Source organism: Anopheles merus, chromosome 3R (assembly GCF_017562075.2).
Source record: "Anopheles merus strain MAF chromosome 3R, AmerM5.1, whole genome shotgun sequence".
Taxonomy (NCBI): domain Eukaryota; kingdom Metazoa; phylum Arthropoda; class Insecta; order Diptera; family Culicidae; genus Anopheles; species Anopheles merus.
This window is the reverse complement of record NC_054084.1, coordinates 2,534,145-2,554,885: the sequence shown is the minus strand read 5'-3', so window position 1 is coordinate 2,554,885 and position 20,741 is coordinate 2,534,145. Positions and strand designations below refer to the sequence as shown.

Below are 20,741 nucleotides of genomic sequence, written 5' to 3'. Positions count from 1 at the left end.
TGAGAGCGAGAGAGAGGGTGTGTGTGCAACGAAAAATCACACGACCGATTGGGAGAAGTGAAGTGAAAGACGATATCCACAGCAAGGGCCAAAGACAACAGAAGGTTCAATACAATCGTACTTCCCCATCGATTCGCAACGCCGTGCCCTACACAGATGTTCCCCCAGTTGGCTGTTTTGTGCACCTGTCCCAAAACGAAGAATCTTCCCCTGTGCATCTAAACCGTGAATGTTTCGTTACGGCGTACAGGTTTTTTTTACATAATTGAGTGATTTTTCGGGGTTCTGAAGTGTTTGATGATATGCACGTCACGATACATGGGGGTTAGTGGGTATGTGTTTCAGTAAGTACGATTGCGAGCAGTGAGTGAGTGCAGCACGCGATAAGCGGACGGGAGGATACACAGTGAAACGTACGGGTCACAAACAAACGCAAAAGGGCTGTGTGAGCGCGCAACCATACACAAACACGCGCAGGGAAGCGAGGAAGAAAAATTCAATTGATTTTCTCCCTTCTCCCCCTCCCAGAAGGTGCGATGCGGTTCCGTGGTAGTGGTGACGGTGCTCAGCTAATGAATTCGGGAACCAAGCTGCCGCTGCTGCTTGTGCTACTGCTGAAACCCCTTACGGCGGATCATTTCTGGACGGTTCGGCGACCGACGGTGCTGTGAAGCGTCTTGTGTGCTGTGCTCTGCAGGGTTGTGTGTCAGAACAACCGCGTTCCTGTCCTACTTAACGTTCCTGTGTGGTGGTGGTCATTTGTGAAGCGGAAAGGGTTGAAGGACAAGTGACCACTTTTGTGAGTGTGTAGTGTGCTGTGTGCTGGTTTTATATTGTTAGTCTGTAGAGTGTATCGTGAAGAATGTCGACCATCGCCGCCGTCGTCGTCGCCGCCCTGGCTTGTGGTGTCATCGGATAAGGCAGGCAAATCATTCATATTGCTCAGAGGCTGCTACTGCTGCTGCTCGGATTACTGTCGACGTGCATCGAAAGTAGCGCTTCAGGCGCCGCCATCTCTGATCGCTCGAGAGGGGGACGCAGAAGACGCAAAAAAGGCAACATCCAAAGTGTGTTGTTCGGTGTGAGAAAGTTAAGCTAGTTTGCGTTCGTGTCTAGTGTTGGAAAGTGGCCCTTGTTTCATTTCCCCCCGTACGCATTAAGGGCAGTGGTGTGCAGCACAGTTGCACGGGGTATAGTGTTGTCACGCGCGAGTGTATACGTGTGTGTGAGTGTGTGTGTATGTGTGCGTTTGTCTGTGTCCGCTGTCCACTGTTGTGTGTGAATGCGAAATAGTGTATCGGTTGTTTGCTGCTAGTCTGATTTCTCATCAACTGGTGGTGGTGCTGGTGGTGTTGGTGCTCGTCGGCCGTAAAGAAGAGCAACATGGCGCTCTCCTCCGATCCATACGAACAGAAGCTGTATCACATGTTCCAGGCGCACAGCAGCCCAGGCAATGGTGCGCTCGATCGAGACGCGCTGGTCAAGCTGTGCCACACGCTGGAGCTGAAGGAGCGGGGCCATCTGCTGGTCAAATGTTTGATGACCGGGTCGAAGACGCACGTCAGCTTCCGGGAATTCCGCGAAGGCCTACTGCACATCCTTGGCGGGAACGATGGATCGAGCACCCAGCCCGCCGGCACCGGCGACCTGGACGCTGCTGCTACGTCACCGTCCACGCGGTCGAGGGAAACGTACGAAGAATCAGGTGAGGCAACGCGCCATTCCAAACCGGGATTTTCTATCAAATTACCATCTCTCGTAGGTTGTAACCTCGGGCTTACCCTGAATTCGCGAAGCGTCGCTTCGCTGGCGGGAATCGCGTTGCATTGTAGTAGGCTGTCCGCGCGGGAGCAGGAAAACAAAAACACGAATCGTGGGGAGGGAAGAGATCTAATTACCAAGCGGCCATAATTATATCGCTTAAGCTCCCTAACCCCGGTCCGGCTTCACTGCCACCTCTCCGGTGCCTATTGCTTCCTGAAATGGCGATGTGGGAGCTCTATTAAAAGGGAAAGATCGTTGACCTTTTCGGAGATAGCTTTAGATGGTTTGGTAAAGCCCGGGATGGCTTTCCCTCCTCTCCGGAAGATGTAACTTTTCTTCTTCCGAAAAGAGAGAAAGAGAGGGAGAGAGCGCTAATCTTTGGAAGGTTTTGCATAGCAAAGGTTGCTTGATTTAAAGCCTGTATCTTTAGTGCTGTACCTCGGTAGCTTTTGTCTTGCCAGCGTCCATTGATTTGTCTTGCCGAAAGCCGATAATGCACTCGAGATAAGATAAAAGTGGCGTATGTCGTCCGATGCGCAATTCATCATGCTGATGTCATACTCTGAACATGGAAACAACGGTGCAGTATGGGAAATTGGCTTAATCTGCACAAAACAATCACTGCAAATGTCCCACACTACGCCCCACGCCGCAAATTACACTGTTCTTGGGAGTGTTAAAATGGAATGTAACAAAAACACACACATATCAAGCTAACAAATAGTGATGGGTAAAGTTGGCAAAAATCCGGAGTCGAATCCGACCCGACTCGGATAATTTCGGTCGGTTCCGAATGAAGGAAGGTCCTCCCAGCATTATACGGAGTTTCCGAAAATCGTCTGGAGCCATCCGGAATCGACCAGAGTTGAAACAATGGCCTGTATACAAAGTGCACGCACAAAGTGAAAGACAAAAAACGAGGCGAAATTATATGCTTGATCACAAGCACATTTCACTAGACGGCTCCAGTTGACTCCGATCGACTCTAGAAGACTCCGAATCCGAACGACTCCGGATGATTCCGGCTGACTCCGGACGACTCTGAACGACTCCGGACGACTCCGGACGACTCCGACTCCGAACGACTCCGGTCAACTCGGAACGCCTCCAGCCGACTCCATACGACTCCGATTCCGGGCGGAACTAGGGGTTCCCATTTTGGTGGAGTCGGAATCGAACTAACAAAAGTCGGAGTAGGATCGTAGTCGTGAGTGCGCTCCAGAGAGAACATCACTACTAACAAATATGCTCGTGGTCGTGGCTTTCCGATTCATGGGCACCCAATTTCTGTGCCTGCTAGAACACTGCTAGCCACCTTCTCCCGCCGCCCAACTAGAATGCAGGTGTGGGAAACACTGTAATGATCATCGTAGTAGCCTTTGGCAATGTTGTTGTGCGCGTGGTTCGAATAGTAGATTCTTATCACGTTTTTACTACGGCCGTGCAGCCGTTCGACCACTTCCGCCCCATCGTCAGTGTCGCAGGTGTGCCCGCCAACTCTTGCTGTGGCTTCGGCTCGGCTGGGCTACGACTTATGGCTTCGGGGAATCGGGGGCTGACTTTGGGGAATTTCGTTGAACGGTGCGGGTGGGGTGGGGTGGGGTCGGTGTTCACACCCGTTGTTCCAAAAGCGAGGGAAAAGGGAACTAATTTAACTAAAAAGGCAGCGCGCACACGGAACTGAAACCAACCGACCACCGGGTGAAAGATTATTCGGTGATGTTGAAGGGCTGCGTGTGTAGAAGAGGGCGGAAGACGACGAATCGTTATCGCTTGGCGTTACGCCGCCTAGTTTTTCTTCGCGCTGAACCTCCGACGACTATCGATCGATTGCACCTTTTGTAGCACCCTGCCCTCGAGCGGTTTCGATTCGGTGGTGGGTTGAAGTTGAGCATTAGGTCAACACACATTCAGCGTCATTCCAATTCTGTCATCTTCCACCCTGCATTGAATTCATTGTGGTGGAAGAAACGTTAACCGAGCTCAAGGATATTCACATTGTTTTTAGGGTAGTATTGGTAGACGATAAAGGGTTTTCCAATAATGGTTCATAATAATGTTGAACTTTCACTGTGGACCATCTTACTGTTTATTATCCTAAAACACGTGAACACATTTACTCTCCTATCCAACATCGTTCGTTTTGCCGCTTTGTTACACCAAGACTCTGATCATTACGTTGGGGTATTCGATGTGGTTGTGCTACATTTCCCTCATATTTTGCTGCTTTGTAAGGTGGGAAACGAAAATGCCTTTGCTGATGACAAAAAAAAAATGACCCGTTACACCAATGATTGATTGATGATTGATAGCCAGCTGAATGGGGCTTCTACGGTTTTAAACCGTAAAAAAAAGAATGTGGTAAGAAACACATAACGACCATGTTTGCAATGCATCTCTATTCGATCGAGCGATTTCTTGTCCTCTTCCAAAAAAGATTGAGTCACATGACAGTACAATCCTTGCATTTGCACCTTTTATGTGTTAATGATTACACTAACGTCGGGTGACAAATGCACTAACACAACGAAATCACGCAGCAGCAACGGAGTGTCGCCTACTCTGATGTCATGCATGGCGCATTGTACAAATAAGTCTACAATCCACTTTCCTACCATTACTGGGGGTGGGGGAGGCCCGTTTGGTTTGTGTGCCATGTGTTGATTGTTCCGCTGTTGTTGCAGTTCGAAAATATAAAAGGTGGAAAAATAGTACAAGAAAAGCGATTTCAACAATCTGACTTGAATGCTCTTTGCTGTTCCGGACGTTGGGGGCCTGGTAAGAGAGGCAGAAGTAGAGAAGAATAAAAAGTTGTAAATGGAAGGTCATTAGGAGGGATGAAAGTTGCTAGAAAGTTGTCAACGGTAATGTTGTGTAACGGTGGTCTATGCTGCAAAAGGAACACAGCATTTCACAAATTCCTCACCTTGTGTGGCAGAATAAGCTCCGGCCAATTAATCCGTGAGGTGGTTCTTCTTGCTTATCCCATTTGGCGTTTGTGGCGTGGCGTGGGTGGTGGTGATCAGTGCAGATCAACAGCGTATGCATGTGCTGAACCTGATCCAATTTATATGCGCAACAAGTAGCGTAATAATCAATAAGCAAAAACAACGAGAGTGAGTGTGCGGATGAATGGTGGGAACAGCCAAACAACAGTATAGCGTAAAGACATGTGAACGCTATAAATGCTTTACGCTGCACGAACGAAAACACACACACACACACCTTGGCGCACAAAGCCGTTGCTTTCCAATGTTTTCGGTGAAAGGAGAGCAGTGGGTAACGTTAAGTGGACGTGTAAGGTTAAGATAATAAATTTGGTTGACAGTTTGCTGCTACACTTAAAGAAGTCATCTCTCGTCTTCTTTTCGAGCGAAACTGAACGCAATTTTCTCACATTCTGCTCACCCGGTGGTAGCCGTGCCGTGCGTATTTTGGGCTAAGGGATTTAGTTGCTTCCACTCTTCCACAGCTGTTCTTAGCTCTCTGTCCCTCCCCGACCAAAAATCTGCCACTCTGTCGCTTCTGACTGTTTGATCGATGGTGATAACTGTGAAAAATTGAAACTCGCTCCACCAGCAGCAGCAGCAGTAGCGGCGGCGGCGGTGGAATGTCTATGAACTGAGCGTGTCCTGTGACCTCCGTCAAAGACACTCGCGGGGAGGGTGCGCATGTTTGTCTCGTGGCGGGAGTGTTCGGCACTAGAAGGTTTTTTTGTTGTTGCGGTATTATATTGTGTTATTATTATTCGGAGGGATCACACTGCTGCATCACACACAAGACAAACTTTCCTACGACCTTCAGGGTGAGTTTTATTTTTACAATACTCCGAAGAAGGAGCAAAACACACTCACATCGGGGACAGGTACAGGTGGGTCAACGACAACGAAACGCGGCTTTAAAGGTGGGACAAGCGATTTTCCCATAAGTGCATTATGTGTGTACATAGTACCTTGCTGGGGTTTCTTCGTGCGCACACAAAACGGCGTTGATGGGAATGGCGAGTGTACAATAATGTGAATTAAAAATGTAAAATAATGTTCCGCCTTTTGCGCGCCATCCTCCTCTTCTCCCTGGTTTAGCGTTTGGGCTGGGCTGGGCGTTTGTTTCGTGTGGAAATTAATTGTTTGAGTAAATGGTGTAAATCCGTCCGCCTTAGGGTCTTGATTGTAACATTGAGTAACAGGTGATAGTGGGTGGAGTAAGAGCAGGTCCGAGTTTTGGGAAAAGGTAAGCATTTAGCAGATGATATAACATTCATGTAATGAAAGGGAGCTCTTTTTTAAATGATGGTGTATCTTCATCTAAAGACGTGAATTCAAAAAAGCTTTTTTTGTTTCCAAACTCTAACGCTTTGTTCCTATTCCTAGCAATTCCTTTGTTATAATAATGGAAAGTCTTTTTTTCATTCTTACAAACCTAACAGTACAATAAATCGGATCCGTTTTTTCAACCTCAACACTCAAATTTGTTGAGCTGGAAACAATTTGTGGTTGGAACTACAATTAAACGCAATTGATCGTATGGTACCGTGCTTCTATTGCCAAATTCGGTGTTTTGTTTTCGTCTCCCCTGAGAAAAGGCAACATTCTAGGCGGGTTCGAACTGGCACACCAATGAGCAACGTTGAATTAATTACAGCGTTACCACTGAATGGTCAATAAATTTAGTCTGTTATTAAAAAAGTAAGGCAGTGTTTGAACGCTCGCATAAAAAAATAAGGGGAAACAACTCTTTCATTAACCCAATCAACACCTCGTCCGTCTGTGTGCATGTGTGTTTGTGTGAGCTCTATTGCGCGCCACTACTGTCTAACAGCGTGCAATATTGTTGCCCCGCTCAACCCATAGCCTACCCTGACCATCGCACCGCAACAAAATATGATTGTAGTGAGTTGATTTTTTACGATCGATTCGTTTGTTTTGTACACGGGTTGGTTTTGTTGTGTTTTCTTCGGCCGACTGCAGCTACTACACATACACCCACACAAACACACTATAAGTTTGTCGATACTACTGCAGCCATAGTGTGCGCCCTCTACAACAGGAGGGTGAGATATCGCTGATGTTTATTATTAGTGGCATCACGTTGAATGTGACGCACCAAAAGGCTCAGTCCGTGGGGATCCGAATGCACCACACACCATGGCAAAACCCCGTGGCAAAAGAGAAGACGGGGCGCCGCCACAGCGAGCCGAACCGAAGCCCGAGCCGAATCGCATGAACCGAAGAGAGCCAGTGTTGGTGTGTACTAGACAGACAACCAGCAAGACCAGTCCGTCCGTCCGTCCGACCGACCGTCAGTCAGTCAGTCAGTCAGGCAGTAGTAGTGCACATGACGGTGGTGGATGTTTGTGGTTCGTTGCAGTGTTGAAGGAGGGATACTCCTTCAGCAGTAGTGTGTGGCAGGTTTGCTGTTGTTGATATCCGCACCATCACAGCAGGCGGGGCCAGTACGGCGTGAAGAGTGAGAGTTGCCATAAGCAACAGCAGCAGTGGCGCACACGCGATGAGGAGTCGAATCCGCCGCGCCGGAGGTTTAGGCTGATGCGTGAACGCGAACCGCCACCGCGCGTAATCCATTCGACCTTCCGGGGATGTTTCGATAGAGTGAGAAAGAGAGGGAAAGGAGAGACGAGGCCCGTGCGTGTGCGAGTGCTAGAGGGGCGAAAAATTAAGATATGCGCGCGCGTGCAGGTGTTATTGTGGGGTGGTGGTAGGGTTGTAAACGTGGGTTTTTGTTAACAAGAAAACACACCAACCACACCGCCACGATTCGTGTTGGATTTCGTCATCAGCAGTTGTTTGTGGCAGCAGTTGTGCTGGTTTGAGAGGAGAGAATTTTCTAGTCGAGCTGTAACCATGATTATCATACTATGTAATACACTGATCACGTTGTGTTTTTTGTGTGTGAACTGTTTTCATTCAATATGTTTGGTTTTTTGTTTTTGTCTCCCGTTCGCAGACTCCGATCATCCAGATCAGCAGTCGCAGCAGCAGCAGCAAAAGCAGGAAGTACTGGATCAACAAATGGCTTCCTATGCCTCGCCAGTTTGCCTTACGACCTCTGGCAAAGCCAACCACATAGGTGGAAACGCGGGCAGCAACAGCAGCACTATTAGTAGTACATCGAGCAATTCGTCTACATCCGGTTCGCCGTCATTCCACAGTGCTGGAGGCAAGTTTTCGAACGGCGGTAGCAGTAGCAATAGTGGCAGCACACATAAGCACCGATCGCCGACGCAACATCGCAGTAGTTCAGCTCCGAAACCCTTCCACGGCAAGACAGAAACTTCGGGCCACAAGCTACCCCACGAGGAGGAGGAGGAGGAGGTGGTGGATGAGAAGGTGAAGAAGAACGTTAGCCTTTCGACGGTAATCGGTCATGCGAAGACACTACCGCACGACAAGCAGAAGACGAGCGTTGATGGCGTTCCGGTGGATGATAACGAATTCATGAGTCAGCCCATCGTCAATCTTACGCCGAATCGTGTGGCCGAGGTGGATGAAACGTCGGATCGGGAAGTATCGCCGAAGTTTGTCGTCGGCACGAAGAAGTACGGTCGCCGGTCAAGGCCACGGGAGGACGTGAACGGGCTCGACTCGTCTTCGCTTTCGTCCAACTCGGATAATGAATCGGTCACCGTGAAATCGGCGGCAAGGAAGACAGCAGCAGCAGCAGCAGCCGCCGCCGAGGAAGAGGAGCCGATTTCCGTGCATCATGTTCCTGGCAGGACGCGCCAAAGCTTCATCACCGGCACGGGGACTGTTGCCTCGTCCAAGGTGCAACGGTCGGCATCGCAGAGCGACATACACGGCTCGAAACGACGCCGACCGGTAATGGCTGGTGGGACGGGTGTGAATCGGTTAAAACGGTGTGCCTCCCTGCCGACGCACCGGCAGCGTCCAACGGTGGTGGAAAGCAAACGCAACACTACCACGGTCACGATACGCGAGCAGCTGCACATGGACGACGATCGGATCGATCAAAAGATCTACTTCATGAATCTGTCCGAGAATCTGCGCGAAATCTGGGACTCGCTGCTGCTCGACTCCGACCGCCGGCATGGCGATCTGCTGAACCAGGCCCAGCTGGAGGAGGTGTGCGAGCGGGTAGGGCTGCAGAAAGTGCCCGCCCGGTTGGCCGCCCAGGAAGTGTTTAACAAGCTGTCGCTGCAACCGATCGAGGGTATCGGGTTTGAGGAATTTATTGCCCTGCTCGAAAGCAACACCGATCTGCTGCCGATGAGTGAAACCAAGGAACTGCAGCTAGGTGATTGCGGTACCGGCGGCAGTCCCACGGTCACCCCGTCCGTCGTTTCGCCGGAAGAAAGTGCTTTCACGCTTGCAATGCCGCCAGGTAGGTTGTAATGCCTGTGTTCCGGCTCTTCCGGCTTTGTTCCAGTCGATCCAGGAAATGTCATTTCCAATCTTTTTTTTTTTGTTGCGTTTCAGATTGGACGTCGGAAATCGGATCGCTGGCTGCTTCCATCATCATCGACATGTGGGAATCGGCGGGCATTGATGCGCCGGCCAATTTGCTGCACGATCTTGGATTCGATCGAGACGTAATACAGGTGGCCGATTTGGTGCAGGCGCTCGAGGAGGAACACCAGCGGCTTGTGAGCGGTCACATGAACAGCAGCACGATCAGTAACATTAGCAGCAATCCGTTCGACGATGCTGCACTCATCGTACGAGTAAGTATACACACACTGCAACGATATTTGAAAATGGGGAAAAACACATGTTTTAGTTAGTGAATTTCTCAACTGGTAGAGAGAGGAACGTCTGTACTGATTGAACGCTTGCGCTAGACTCCTTCTTTATTCCTTGTTTCCTTCATTCGTCCCCTCAATACAATTCCCAAGCAGCAAATTCAAGTGACAGAAGGTCATATGTTTATACCGTACAAATTCATTACTCAACATAGCCGCCCCCCGTTGAAAGGTAGCTTTCAACCCTTATTACGAAACCTCTCTTTCTTCCTTCTGTCCGGGCAGTATGCAGATCTTGGTGATGGCTCTTCTGTAAATTCCATCCTTCGTTTTCACATCAACCACTCGAACCAAGCCGTCATCACCAGGATAAATCTTCAGCACTCGGCCGAAGCGCCATTTGAGAGGGGGAAGGTTGTCCTCCTTCAGCAGGACCATAGTGCCCTCCCGAACGTTGTCTCGCCTTGAAGTCCACCGGGTACGCGGATGCAAACCAGACAAGTAGTCTCGATTCCATCGCTTCCAAATCCGCCGAACATACTCCTGCAATTGTTGATAGCGGTCCAGGCGGTTGCCTGGAATCTCAGCATAAGATGGCTCAGGGACCGATGTAAGCGCCCGTTGAATCAAAAAATGACCCGGTGTCAGAATTTCCAGGTCCTCTGGATCGTTGGAAAGTGCAGTTAACGGTCGCGAGTTCAAACAAGCCTCCACTTGAACTAAGATAGTTTCCAGGTCGTCTCGCCGCAAGATACTGGATCCTATCGTCGCCTTGAGATGCCGTTTAAGCGACTTTCACTGCGGCCTCCCAGATCCCACCGAAATGGGGTGACCGCGGAGGGATGAAGTTGAAGGTGATCCCTTCCGTTCCGCAGTAAGTTGTAACAGCATCCTGATGTTGTTGTTTCTGGAACAGCTCATACATCTCCTTGAGCGCTCGATCAGCTCCCCGGAAATTTTTGGCGTTGTCGCACTGGATTACGGATGGTTTACCGCGACGAGCTATGAAACGCTTCAATGTAGAAATGAAGGCTGGAGTAGACAAATCGGCAATAAGCTCCACATGTACTGCCTTGATCACAAGACAGACGAAAACAGCAACATAGCATTTGATTGGAGCAGCCTTCTTGTTGGTTTGTCTATAGAATAATGGACCACACAGATCCACACCAGTGTTGTAGAATGGGAGAACTGGGTTTACGCGTTCGCTGGGCAAATCTCCCATGATTTGCTCTGCCGTTGTTGGTTTGGATCGGAAACAACTTACACACTCATATACGACCTTTCGTGCCAGGTTGCGTACGCGAAGGGGCCAGAATCTCTCACGCAGGCTAGATATGAGCTCTTGTTGTCCCGCATGCAGATATTGTCGATGATAAGAACGCGCAATCAGTAGGGTCAATGGGTGAGAAAACGCTAAAATTATCGGATGTTTGCGTTCATACGAAACAGGCGCGTTTCGCAAACGACCACCCACACGTAGGATACCCTCTTTCAGAATAGGTGTTAGCGTTTTCAGTTTTGAGTTCGGCTTGACCGCTCCAGTTTGACGAACATCCCGAAGCTCCTCAGCAAAGGATTCTTGTTGGGCCAGACGAACGAGCGTTAGAGACGCTGACACTAATTCATCTATTTTTAGAAACCCCTTTCGTAGATTTCCGCGGTGTGTCGGTTGACAATTGTACATGAATCGCAGCAGATATGCCGTAAGTCGCACCAATTTTTCGTAAGATGAAGAAAGATCGAATAGAAAATTTGGCGGTACCTGTTGAGATGTGGCTACAATCGATCGCTCTTCCAAATCTTCCGAGGAAATTTCAGTATTGGGTTTGTTCGTAGGCCAAGCTTGACTTGGAAGATGCAACCATGAGGGCCCTTGCCACCAAAGTTGGGAATCCATGAGCTGCAAAGGCATCATTCCCCTGGAAATAATGTCAGCTGGATTGTGCTCGCTGGCCACATAACTCCAAGGCATCTTGTAGGTTTGGTGCTGGATTTCCGCAACTCGGTTCGCAACGAACTGTTTCCAACGGGAAGGACTGCTTGAAAGCCAATGAAGAACTATCGTTGAATCAACCCAGAAGTTGATTTTAAGCTCCAATTTCACCCCTTGCTTCACCTTCTGCCATAAGTGTGATAGTAACAACGCTCCCGACAACTCGAGCCGTGGAAGGGACACGTTTTTCTTCCGTTTGGTATTAGGTATCGGTGCCACCTTTGACTTAGCACATAACAACCGTACTGAGACTTGGCCATCGGACGATTCTGCTCGTATGTAGATACAGGCGCCATAAGCCCGTAGGGAAGCATCACTAAATCCGTGAGCTTCAATTCGCACTGTTCCACCAATTGCTCGTCGTGGAATTGTCAAGCTAGTCAGATCAGCGAGTTGTTCTCTGAAGCGCAACCAGAATTGTTGCCGTTCAGACTCCAAAGGTTCATCCCAGGTATTTTCGTTCTTCCAGAGCTCCTGCATGAAACACTTTGCTACTACAATGACTGGTCCTAACAGTCCAAGAGGATCGAACAACTTAGCTGAGTCTGATAACGCAATGCGTTTGGTGATGATTTCTGATTCCTTCCAACCAGGCACACTAAACCCTAGCTGGTCCGATGATGGCATCCATCTTAAACCCAAAGCCTTGATGGATGTGCTGCGATCGATGTTCAAAACATCTCCCTCGATTTGTAGTTCAGCTGGTATTTGCTCCAGTAACTCAGACGAGTTTGAAGCCCATTTGCGCAGGTGAAATCCTGCCGATTGTAGAAGCTGATTTATTTCGCTGCAAATAATCCGGCCATCTTCAACAGATTCCACACCGGTGATCATGTCATCCATGTAAAAATCTTGCTCGAGGACCTTGGATGCCCTGGGATATCTTGTTTCTCCTTCCTTAGCCAACGCTTGCAGACAACGGGTGGCCAAGTAAGGTGCGCAGGCTGTGCCGTACGTAACGGTTTTCAGCTGATAGATGCGAATTCTATCATCAGCAGATTCTTTCCACAGGATGCGTTGAAGTGGACGATCGGACTCCTTCACCCAAATTTGGCGATACATTTTTTCAATGTCAGCCAAAATCGCAAATCTGGGTACTCTAAATCGGAGTAACAACGACAAAAGATCATCTTGCACTGAAGGTCCCACCATCAGTGCATCGTTGAGGGATACCCCTGTATCAGTAGAACTGGATGCATCAAATACGACTCTTAGCTTAGTCGTGAGGCTGTCGGGTCCTACTACACAATGATGCGGCATGTAATATGTCTTTCCAATGTCATGGCGGTCAGATGGAATTTCTTCCATGTGTCCTAGATCGAGATACTCCTGTAGGAATTTAGAATATTCCTGCTTCAATTTCGAGTCGATATTTAATCGCCTACAGAGCGATTGTAGCCGCCGTGATGCAGCTTCATAAGAGTCACCTAGTTGATTAAGCCTTTCAGTACGCGTTGGTAAGGCTACCACGAAACGGCCTTCGTGGTCTCGTGAAGTTGTTTGTACAAATGCTGCCTCACACTCAGCTTCCTCGACGGATAACATCGCAGGGGAGTAGCAGCCTTCCAGTTCCCAAAACCGGCTTAGTTGGTCATTCAGCGTCATGACGTTGAGCACTAAGGAAGAGTGTGTTAGACCTTGGCTTACCTGACCTGAGACAATCCAACCCAGCTCCGTGTTTTGCAGTAGTAGTTTTGGGCTATTCAACCGAAGAATGTTACCCAAAAGTAGATCGTTGTAACCTTCTCGCCCAATAAGTAGATCAATTGGCCCTGGCTCATAGAAATGAGGATCCGCCAACGTCACTCCCTTCGGTAGGTTCAATCTTTCCGGATTGACTGCATGTGCTGGCTGGTCCCACGTCACTTCTCGCAGCACATGGAACTTCCAGCTTGCCTTGAAGGTAGAGCAGTGAGAGTGGATAGCAAGGCTCACAGAATGATGAGACGAATGCTGTGCCTTCCCTATTCCACCCAGCAGATGATGCTCGTTCCTCTTCTGTACCAATCGTTCCGTAACAATGTTGATCTGTGAACCTCCATCCAGTAAAGCTCGAGCCCAGATACGTGTTCCGTCAACATTCACTACTTGTACCATTGCTGTTGGTAACAGGATTATTTTTTCGAAATTGTTGCGCGCACAATGTTGAACAATAGAAGCCGGTGTAGCTGCTTCTGCATTTGATGTAGACGGCAGTGATGACGCTGATGCTAATGACGACTGATCAATTGGAGAATTCGGTTTGTGAAGCATCGTATGATGATTTCGCTGACATACACGGCAAGATCCGGACGAACAATCCTTTCGCTGATGACCCGCCGACAAACAGTTAAAACACAACTGTCCGTTCCTCACTAGCTCGTGTCGCTTTTCCACAGATGCATTTCGAAACACTTCGCACAGGTACGCAGCATGTGAAGCCCTTTTGCAGAATGAACAAACCTTTGTGGCCGGCTTAACCACGCTGTACACTTCGTTGCGGGTTTTCATTCTGCCTCCAGCTGTTGTTGCTTCACTTGTTCGATTCCTGTCTGGAGCCATGGCTTGCAAAACAGTTGCTTGGCTGCGAAGGAATTTCATGATCTCGTCATACGTGGGAACATTGGTTGAGCTATGATGTATTTCCCATTGTTTAAGTGTGGCCAGGTCTAATTTAGAGCAGACCATGTGAGCTAAGAGCACGCTCCATCCTTCCGTGGCCACTCCCATTCTAGTCGTCATTTTAACACCACGCTCAAAACTGTCAATTAAAGAAATCAGTGATTCGTATGATTCCTTTTTCATGTGTGGTATCGCAAATAATCCATCAAGATATCGTTTCACCACTAGCTTTTTGTTTTCGAATCGCGATTTCAATACTTCCCAGGCAACAGAATAATTTGCGTCGGTGATTTCGATGTCTCCTACTACGTTAAGAGCATCCTTTTGAAGAGAGCCTTTTAAGTATCGTAGCTTGTCTACGTCGGCTAAATTCTTATTGCGATCAATAAGACTGAGAAAGGCATCTCGAAACGGTAACCAATCTTCCATCTTTCCATCAAAAGTTGGCAAGCGCATTTCGGGAAGTTTTGTGTGTGGCATGGTATCGCGTGTTGGTGTGGAAACTACACTTGATGACAAGTTTCTTTCAATTGCCAATGAAAGCTCAAAATGGCGGTTCTCGAAAGAGGCGTACTCTTCTTCTTCTTGTTCGAACTGTGCATTGGAAGAAGAAACCAAATTGTTGGTGTGCCATGTTTCATATTCCGTGGATAGCATCGACAAGCGTGACGCACATCCTTTCAGAAAAGCGGCATCCGCTCTTGTTGCATGCTGTAGTGCTTGATCAATGCGGTCCAGCCTTTGGTCGAAATGCTGACGCATTCGCTTTCTTTTCTCCGCCAGCATTGCTGCTGTTGGAAAAGTAGGACTTGAATTTACTGATTCAAAACCTGCAAACTCACTCTCCGAAGCTTCTCTTGCCACGGCTGCCCTCAGTATTGGATTGGCTTGGACATGATCGCTGTCTGATGCAGCTTGCACATGTGATACACGATGCGATGCGTCTTGTTCCTTAAACGCCGCCGACGTCGTTGGAACTGGTGAACCAGGCATTTTCACTTGTAACAAAAAACACTTTTCACAACACTGAATGTTCGTAAAATAGTTCAATTTGTCCCGTACTCTACCCGTAGAATTAGTTCAAACCACGCGGTTTTATTGTTCGCACACTCACGCACACACCCGGATTAACACACGCGGAACTTTGCTTTACCCGAGAATAGAGAATTGTTCACTCGCGCACACGCTCACTCCGTTTGAATAACGCGCGCGAACCTTTATCTTAACCCGAAAAGAGAGAATTGTTCACTCGCGCACACGCTCACTCCGTTTGAATAACGCGCGCGAACCGTATTGTTCACAATACGTTTGTTAGAACCGACCACGTTTTCCACGAATTAAAACGTTCGATATGCCTTAAGCAGGGAACTTGCCTCCTTGCACTGAAAACACTTCTTGCGTATTCGAACGACTGATGATCGATCACAAGCAAAAAGATACCGTACCGACCGCGTTTCCACAGATTGAAAACGTTCGATGTACGTGTATAGGGAACTTGCTCACCTACACTTGAAACATACAATTTTGAATTCAATGTTCACTAACACTTGAACAATGTATTGTTCAACAAGCGTCCAAAAGACTGAGGCTTGACCGTCAGAAACAATAACTGGCACCGACCACGTTTCCACGTATTGAAAACGTTCGATATGCTTTGTACAGGAACTTGCAAACCTGCACTGGTAATTTCTTGTGAATTCGAACGGCAGCGGTTCGACGACACACAATAATGTATCGCACCGACCACGTTTCCACAGATTGAAAACGCTCGATGTGCGTGTGTAGGTAACTTGCGCACCTACACTGGAACAAACGATACCACCAACGACGTTCCACGAATTGGAAGTCAGGTACTCGGTTTGTGGGGACACTTGCACTCCCGCACTGAAGCTACACAACACTTCTCACCGAAAACGTTCTACACTTTGAACGCTCGATGCACCAAATGGTGCGTATCTGGACTTCACAATTAAGCCACTTGTGAAGTGCACGATCTAACGCATGCGTATGCCCAAGTATGAGCCTGTCCGAACGCGCACAGCTATTTTACACGCACACTGAATGTCCTAGTGTCCAACTCACACTGTGACACTCGCGCGAACAATACACTGCCGTTATGCACACTTCCTCAATCTCTCTACGAGTATCGAAACAGCAAACGCACAATACACTGCCACTAATGCACCCGTGTGCAACGAATTGTCGTTATCTCGATAGCCAATTCTATCCGGTTCTACGAAGGACCATAATGTTTTAGTTATTGAATTTCTCAACTGGTAGAGAGAGGAACGTCTGTACTGATTGAACGCTTGCGCTAGACTCCTTCTTTATTCCTTGTTTCCTTCATTCGTCACCTCAATACAATTCCCAAGCAGCAAATTCAAGTGACAGAAGGTCATATGTTTATACCGTACAAATTCATTACTCAACAACACACACTAACATACCCGGGTGGGGTTTTGGGGCGTGTAAACAGACAGAGTTTGTCATACCACATTGTTTGATGTTTGGTTGTTGGTGCTCTTGTGCAAACCGGATGACGAACCGGCGCGTAGGTGAACGATGTCAAACATTCGCACCATTGCATCTGTCTGACCCACACATCTTCGTCTCTGCTGCTAATTGGTCATAACCCGTGGGGAGTGTTAGCAGTTGCCGTTGTTGGCATCCGGTGTGTGTTGGAAGTTATGAATATTCATCACCCAGTTAGCCTTAGTTGAACGACTGTTTGAAGCAAAATGGTTCACAGCAAGAAACATGAATGGACATGGCATGGTCTTGTGTTATGCCGAAAGGTAATAAATGCTGCTTACAGTTAGCTGCTTCTTATCGCAAATGAGGAAGTTTATTGTAGGAGGAACATTAACCGTATTTGTTGCACCTAAGGGGACAAGCAGTAGGTATCAACAAAATGAACGTTATTCCAGAAGTCATGACTTTAGTTGATAATGAATAGAAACTTCTCTTAATATTGTAAACTTTTTTTTATTTGGTATGATTCATGATAATTGTAGTTAGGGAAAGATAAGAAAAGGTTCATGGGTCCATGGGATGCAATTTATCTTTTAAACGAAATCAGCCGGCTGGCTTGGTTTGAGTTCGATTTTCGAGTAAAGTATGAAGAAGAAACACTCGCTTAAGATTGGAAGTAAAGTGCGATTACGAGCATAGGCGATGATGGGGCGCAACGAATGTGTGCGGGATTTTATGAGCGCTTGTAAAGAGAGACACGCAATGATGATCATTGTTCGTAATCGCTTTTACCGTCGTCATCGATTGATAACGATTTCTCCTTTATTTTTATTTAACTTTCTGTACTGTAGGCGTCGCTGGCACTGCACAAGGCAGAGGTGACCGCACTGCGCCAGGCGTTCCATCAGTTGGTGGAGGAGAACAAGAAGCTGTACGCGGACAACAAGGAAGTTAACCACCGGGCAGTGCTGCTCGCGCAGGAAGTGGATGAGCGACACAACTCGCTGGAAAACTCGACCCGCACGAAGATACGGCATCTGGAGCAGCGCCACCACGAAACGGTTAAAGAGCTCTCGTCGCAGCTAGCCTTCGAGCGGGAGCAATTGTCACACGCGAATGCAATGCTGGAAAAGCGCATCCAAACGCTGGAGGGCGAGGAGGGAAAGCTGAAAACGGAAATCTCTCGCCTGGCGGAGGAAAACGACGAGCTGCGCCAAGATCAGGAGAATCTGACGAAGGAGATTACCGACCTGCTGGAGAAAAACATCAAACTCAATCGGGACATAGCGGAGCTGGAGGAAAACAACCGCAACGATTATGCAGACGACGACGAGTGTGGCTTTGTGCGCAAGGACAGCGAAGAGGTGCTAGATTTGATCGATCGGATATCGTTGCTGCAGAGCGAAAATACGGGTCTGCGCGATAAGAACGACGAGCTGAGTGCCGAGATAGAGACGCTCAACGTTGAGCTGAGCAAGTTCAAGCTGAAACGCTGCACAACGGCGGCGGAGGACTTAAGTGCAACGGGAAGTGCAGATGGCCCGGCTAGCTCAGCAGCTATCAAGCGACGGGGAGATTCACCGAGCAAAACGCGATTGGCGGACGAAAGCCATCGGTTGGGCAAATTCCGCCGATGCAGCAACGAGAATGACATCGAATCGGACTCCTCATCGGGCGATTGGATGGCACTGCATTCGGAGCTGGGGCAGAGTCTGCGGGGCGCTGAGGTAGCTGGTTGTGCGGAGCTGACCGGTGCATCGTCCGGAATTTCAAGCATGAACGAATCATCATTGAGCCGTGACGATGAAATCAAAACGCTGCGTGCGAGAATTGAAGAGCTCGAGGTGCAGCTAAAGGAAGCGAAAAAAGAAATCGCACTTCCGGAACAGGTGCCGGCCGCAGAAGTGTCGGCCAATGTCGCAGTTACGTCCAGCGAGGTAGCAGTACCAACACCGGCCGAGAACTCCACGCCGACGAAGGAGGAGGAATGCAAAAAGCTGAAGGCACGGTGCGAAGAGCTCGAATCGAGTTTGGAGCAAATGCGCAAGGAGTACGAAGACTGTGAGGATTACTGGCAGACGAAGGTGAACGACGAGCGGCTGCTGTACGAAGAGGAGCAACGTATGAGCGATGAAAAGTTCACGGAGCTGCTCAAGAAGGTGGCCGAATACGAGGAACAGTTTGCCGGTAATTCCAAGATGGAAAAGGATGGTCGTTTGTCGCCTATCGACGAAAAGGATGGGTTGGAGCAGCAGTATCTCGAGCTGGAAGCGGACTTCGAGCAGGCGCAGCTGGCACTGGAAGAGAGGACGTCTGAGGTGGAGAAGTTGCGCCGCAGGATACAGGAAATGGAACAGATGCACAAATATCCTTCGGAGATGCTACTGTAAGTACATACAGTGTGGTGGGGAGGAAGATAATACGAGCCTTAATTAACTTTTACATCTCCCCGTTCATTAGTTCCCCATCACCGCGTGTAGAAACACCGGATGTAGAGGATCGTCCAGCCAGTTCCCCGATCAGCTACTTGTGGAATCAAAGTACAATCCAGCGGCCAGTGCGGGATTATCAAAACCCGAACTGGCGTCCTCCTACCGTGTCGAATGCAATTTCTGAATCGATTCTGGTTGAAGAAAAGTGTTCGATTGCGGTGGCGACGCCGTTGAACGCTGAGGGGGTGACTGAAAACAAAAGAAGCGAGTTTATGGGTTCGTCTACCGAGGTCGACGATGTAGCTGCTGTGCCGTCAAGCTTCGATCGCATTATTTCACCGATTCAGAAACCAACCACCGTTGTTGGCAGCTTCGATGGGGAAAGCTCCTCCGGTGCGAAAGAAGACGAAAGTCAACATTGTACTACTGTGGCCGTGTTGGATCAGGTTGATGCGTCGGACGCATGTTCAGTTAAATCAGCGCGCAGCACTCACAGTCTCGCTTCGACGCACAGCATGTAAGTACACTATGCAGCAAAGGGTGTTTGTTTTTTTTTGCCTCGACAGATGTCGATTTTTTTATTCAAATCATTCATACTCTTCACTTGTAGCCAACATTCGATTGCCAATTCCGAGGGAAGTACGAGCGGGGTGCAAACGAAACATCTGCGATTGATGCAGCTACAGCTGCAGGATGAAATTAAAGACCTTACGCATGAGCGTGATTGTCTAATGATGGAGCTGCAGCAGCTGAAAGAAGCCAAGTCGGTATTGGCCAGATCCTACGCCAAGACGGCTTCACATCCTAACCAGATGCAAAAAATACAGAACCTAGAGCAAAAGAATCGCCATCTACAGCTGATGGTGAAGCAACAGCAGCAGTATACCGAATCCATCTTGCATCGTAAGTATCTTTGTCCGTCTTTGATCATGATTCTGCCCCGTACGACGAACGCTGAGGCATGTGCTTTATGTATGGTTTACTGTTCTAGAAATTTGGCAACAGCAGCGCAGTGAAATTAATGATCTGCGCAACCGGCTGGAGGCACAGTGCGTTGTGATATCGGATCAGGCGGCACGGCTAGCCAACAACGACATACTAGTCAAAGACATGTACGCGGAGAACTCGCAGCTTATGTTGCAGGTGCAGCGGCTGGAGCATCAGTGCAATCGTGCCAACTGGATGCAACAGTACAACCAATCCAACTCATCTTCCGGGAGCCACCACGGTTTGAGCGGCATCATGCCTGGGCTGCCGTAGCGCCGCTGCTGCGTCCTGACTGCGTCCGGCAATCAGCAGCAGGAGCAGTAAGGAAGGAATGATGGGAGTGTTTTGTGGTGTTCCCTTGTCATTCGGTCGTTACGTTTGTCGGTCTGAAATATTGCCATTTCTTTCAATGTTTTGTTTACTGAGCCTGAAGAGATCCTCATGTACACGGCCTAATGTAATGGGAAGGTTTAATGCGTATCGGTAGCCTCATCATGTTTATACGGTTGTTTCTATAAATACGATCGAAGCTAGTTCTTTTACACACACACACTCTTCTCTGAAATGTGTCCCCCAATATTTCCTCTAACGCCTTCTATGTGAATACTGTTTTCTCGCCGTTTAGTTTGTAGTGCAGCGTGCAGCAAAGACAGAAGACTTGTGGTATTGGTTAGTGTTTCAATTTTAAACGTTTACCGTACATGTATGCATGTGTGTGAGGGTGTATAGAGGAAAGTATGAAGATCATGTGTATGCCATTTGCGAACTGGTT

General features: G+C 48.5%; 2 protein-coding genes and 1 long non-coding RNA gene across 5 annotated transcripts; 1 reads left to right on the top strand and 2 right to left on the bottom strand.

The window, feature by feature from the left end:
• Positions 1-31: 31 nt before the first annotated feature.
• On the top strand, positions 32-20,271 carry LOC121597487 (putative leucine-rich repeat-containing protein DDB_G0290503). Of its 3 annotated transcripts, none has more exons than XM_041923281.1 (7): positions 32-1,705; positions 7,729-9,123; positions 9,219-9,463; positions 17,402-18,936; positions 19,011-19,499; positions 19,593-19,885; positions 19,974-20,271. In XM_041923281.1, the coding sequence occupies exons 1-7, from the start codon at positions 1,384-1,386 to the stop codon at positions 20,240-20,242; spliced, it is 4,548 nt and encodes a 1,515-aa protein (XP_041779215.1). In that variant the 5' UTR covers positions 32-1,383; the 3' UTR covers positions 20,243-20,271. The 3 variants fall into 3 exon arrangements, with proteins under 3 accessions (XP_041779215.1, XP_041779217.1, XP_041779216.1); XM_041923283.1 differs by lacking the exon at positions 32-1,705 and adding an exon at positions 5,466-5,569; XM_041923282.1 differs by lacking the exon at positions 32-1,705 and adding an exon at positions 6,940-7,641.
• On the bottom strand, positions 3,734-5,335 carry LOC121597501. The gene is made up of 3 exons (XR_006005417.1): positions 4,990-5,335; positions 4,691-4,821; positions 3,734-4,539 (listed from the first exon to the last, which is right to left on the bottom strand). It is a non-coding gene; the product is annotated as an uncharacterized LOC121597501 (long non-coding RNA).
• LOC121597490 lies at positions 9,564-16,440 on the bottom strand. The gene is made up of 2 exons (XM_041923292.1): positions 12,905-16,440; positions 9,564-12,806 (listed from the first exon to the last, which is right to left on the bottom strand). The coding sequence occupies exon 2, from the start codon at positions 12,783-12,785 to the stop codon at positions 10,266-10,268; it is 2,520 nt and encodes an 839-aa protein (XP_041779226.1). The 5' UTR covers positions 12,786-12,806; positions 12,905-16,440; the 3' UTR covers positions 9,564-10,265.
• Positions 20,272-20,741: the final 470 nt, after the last annotated feature.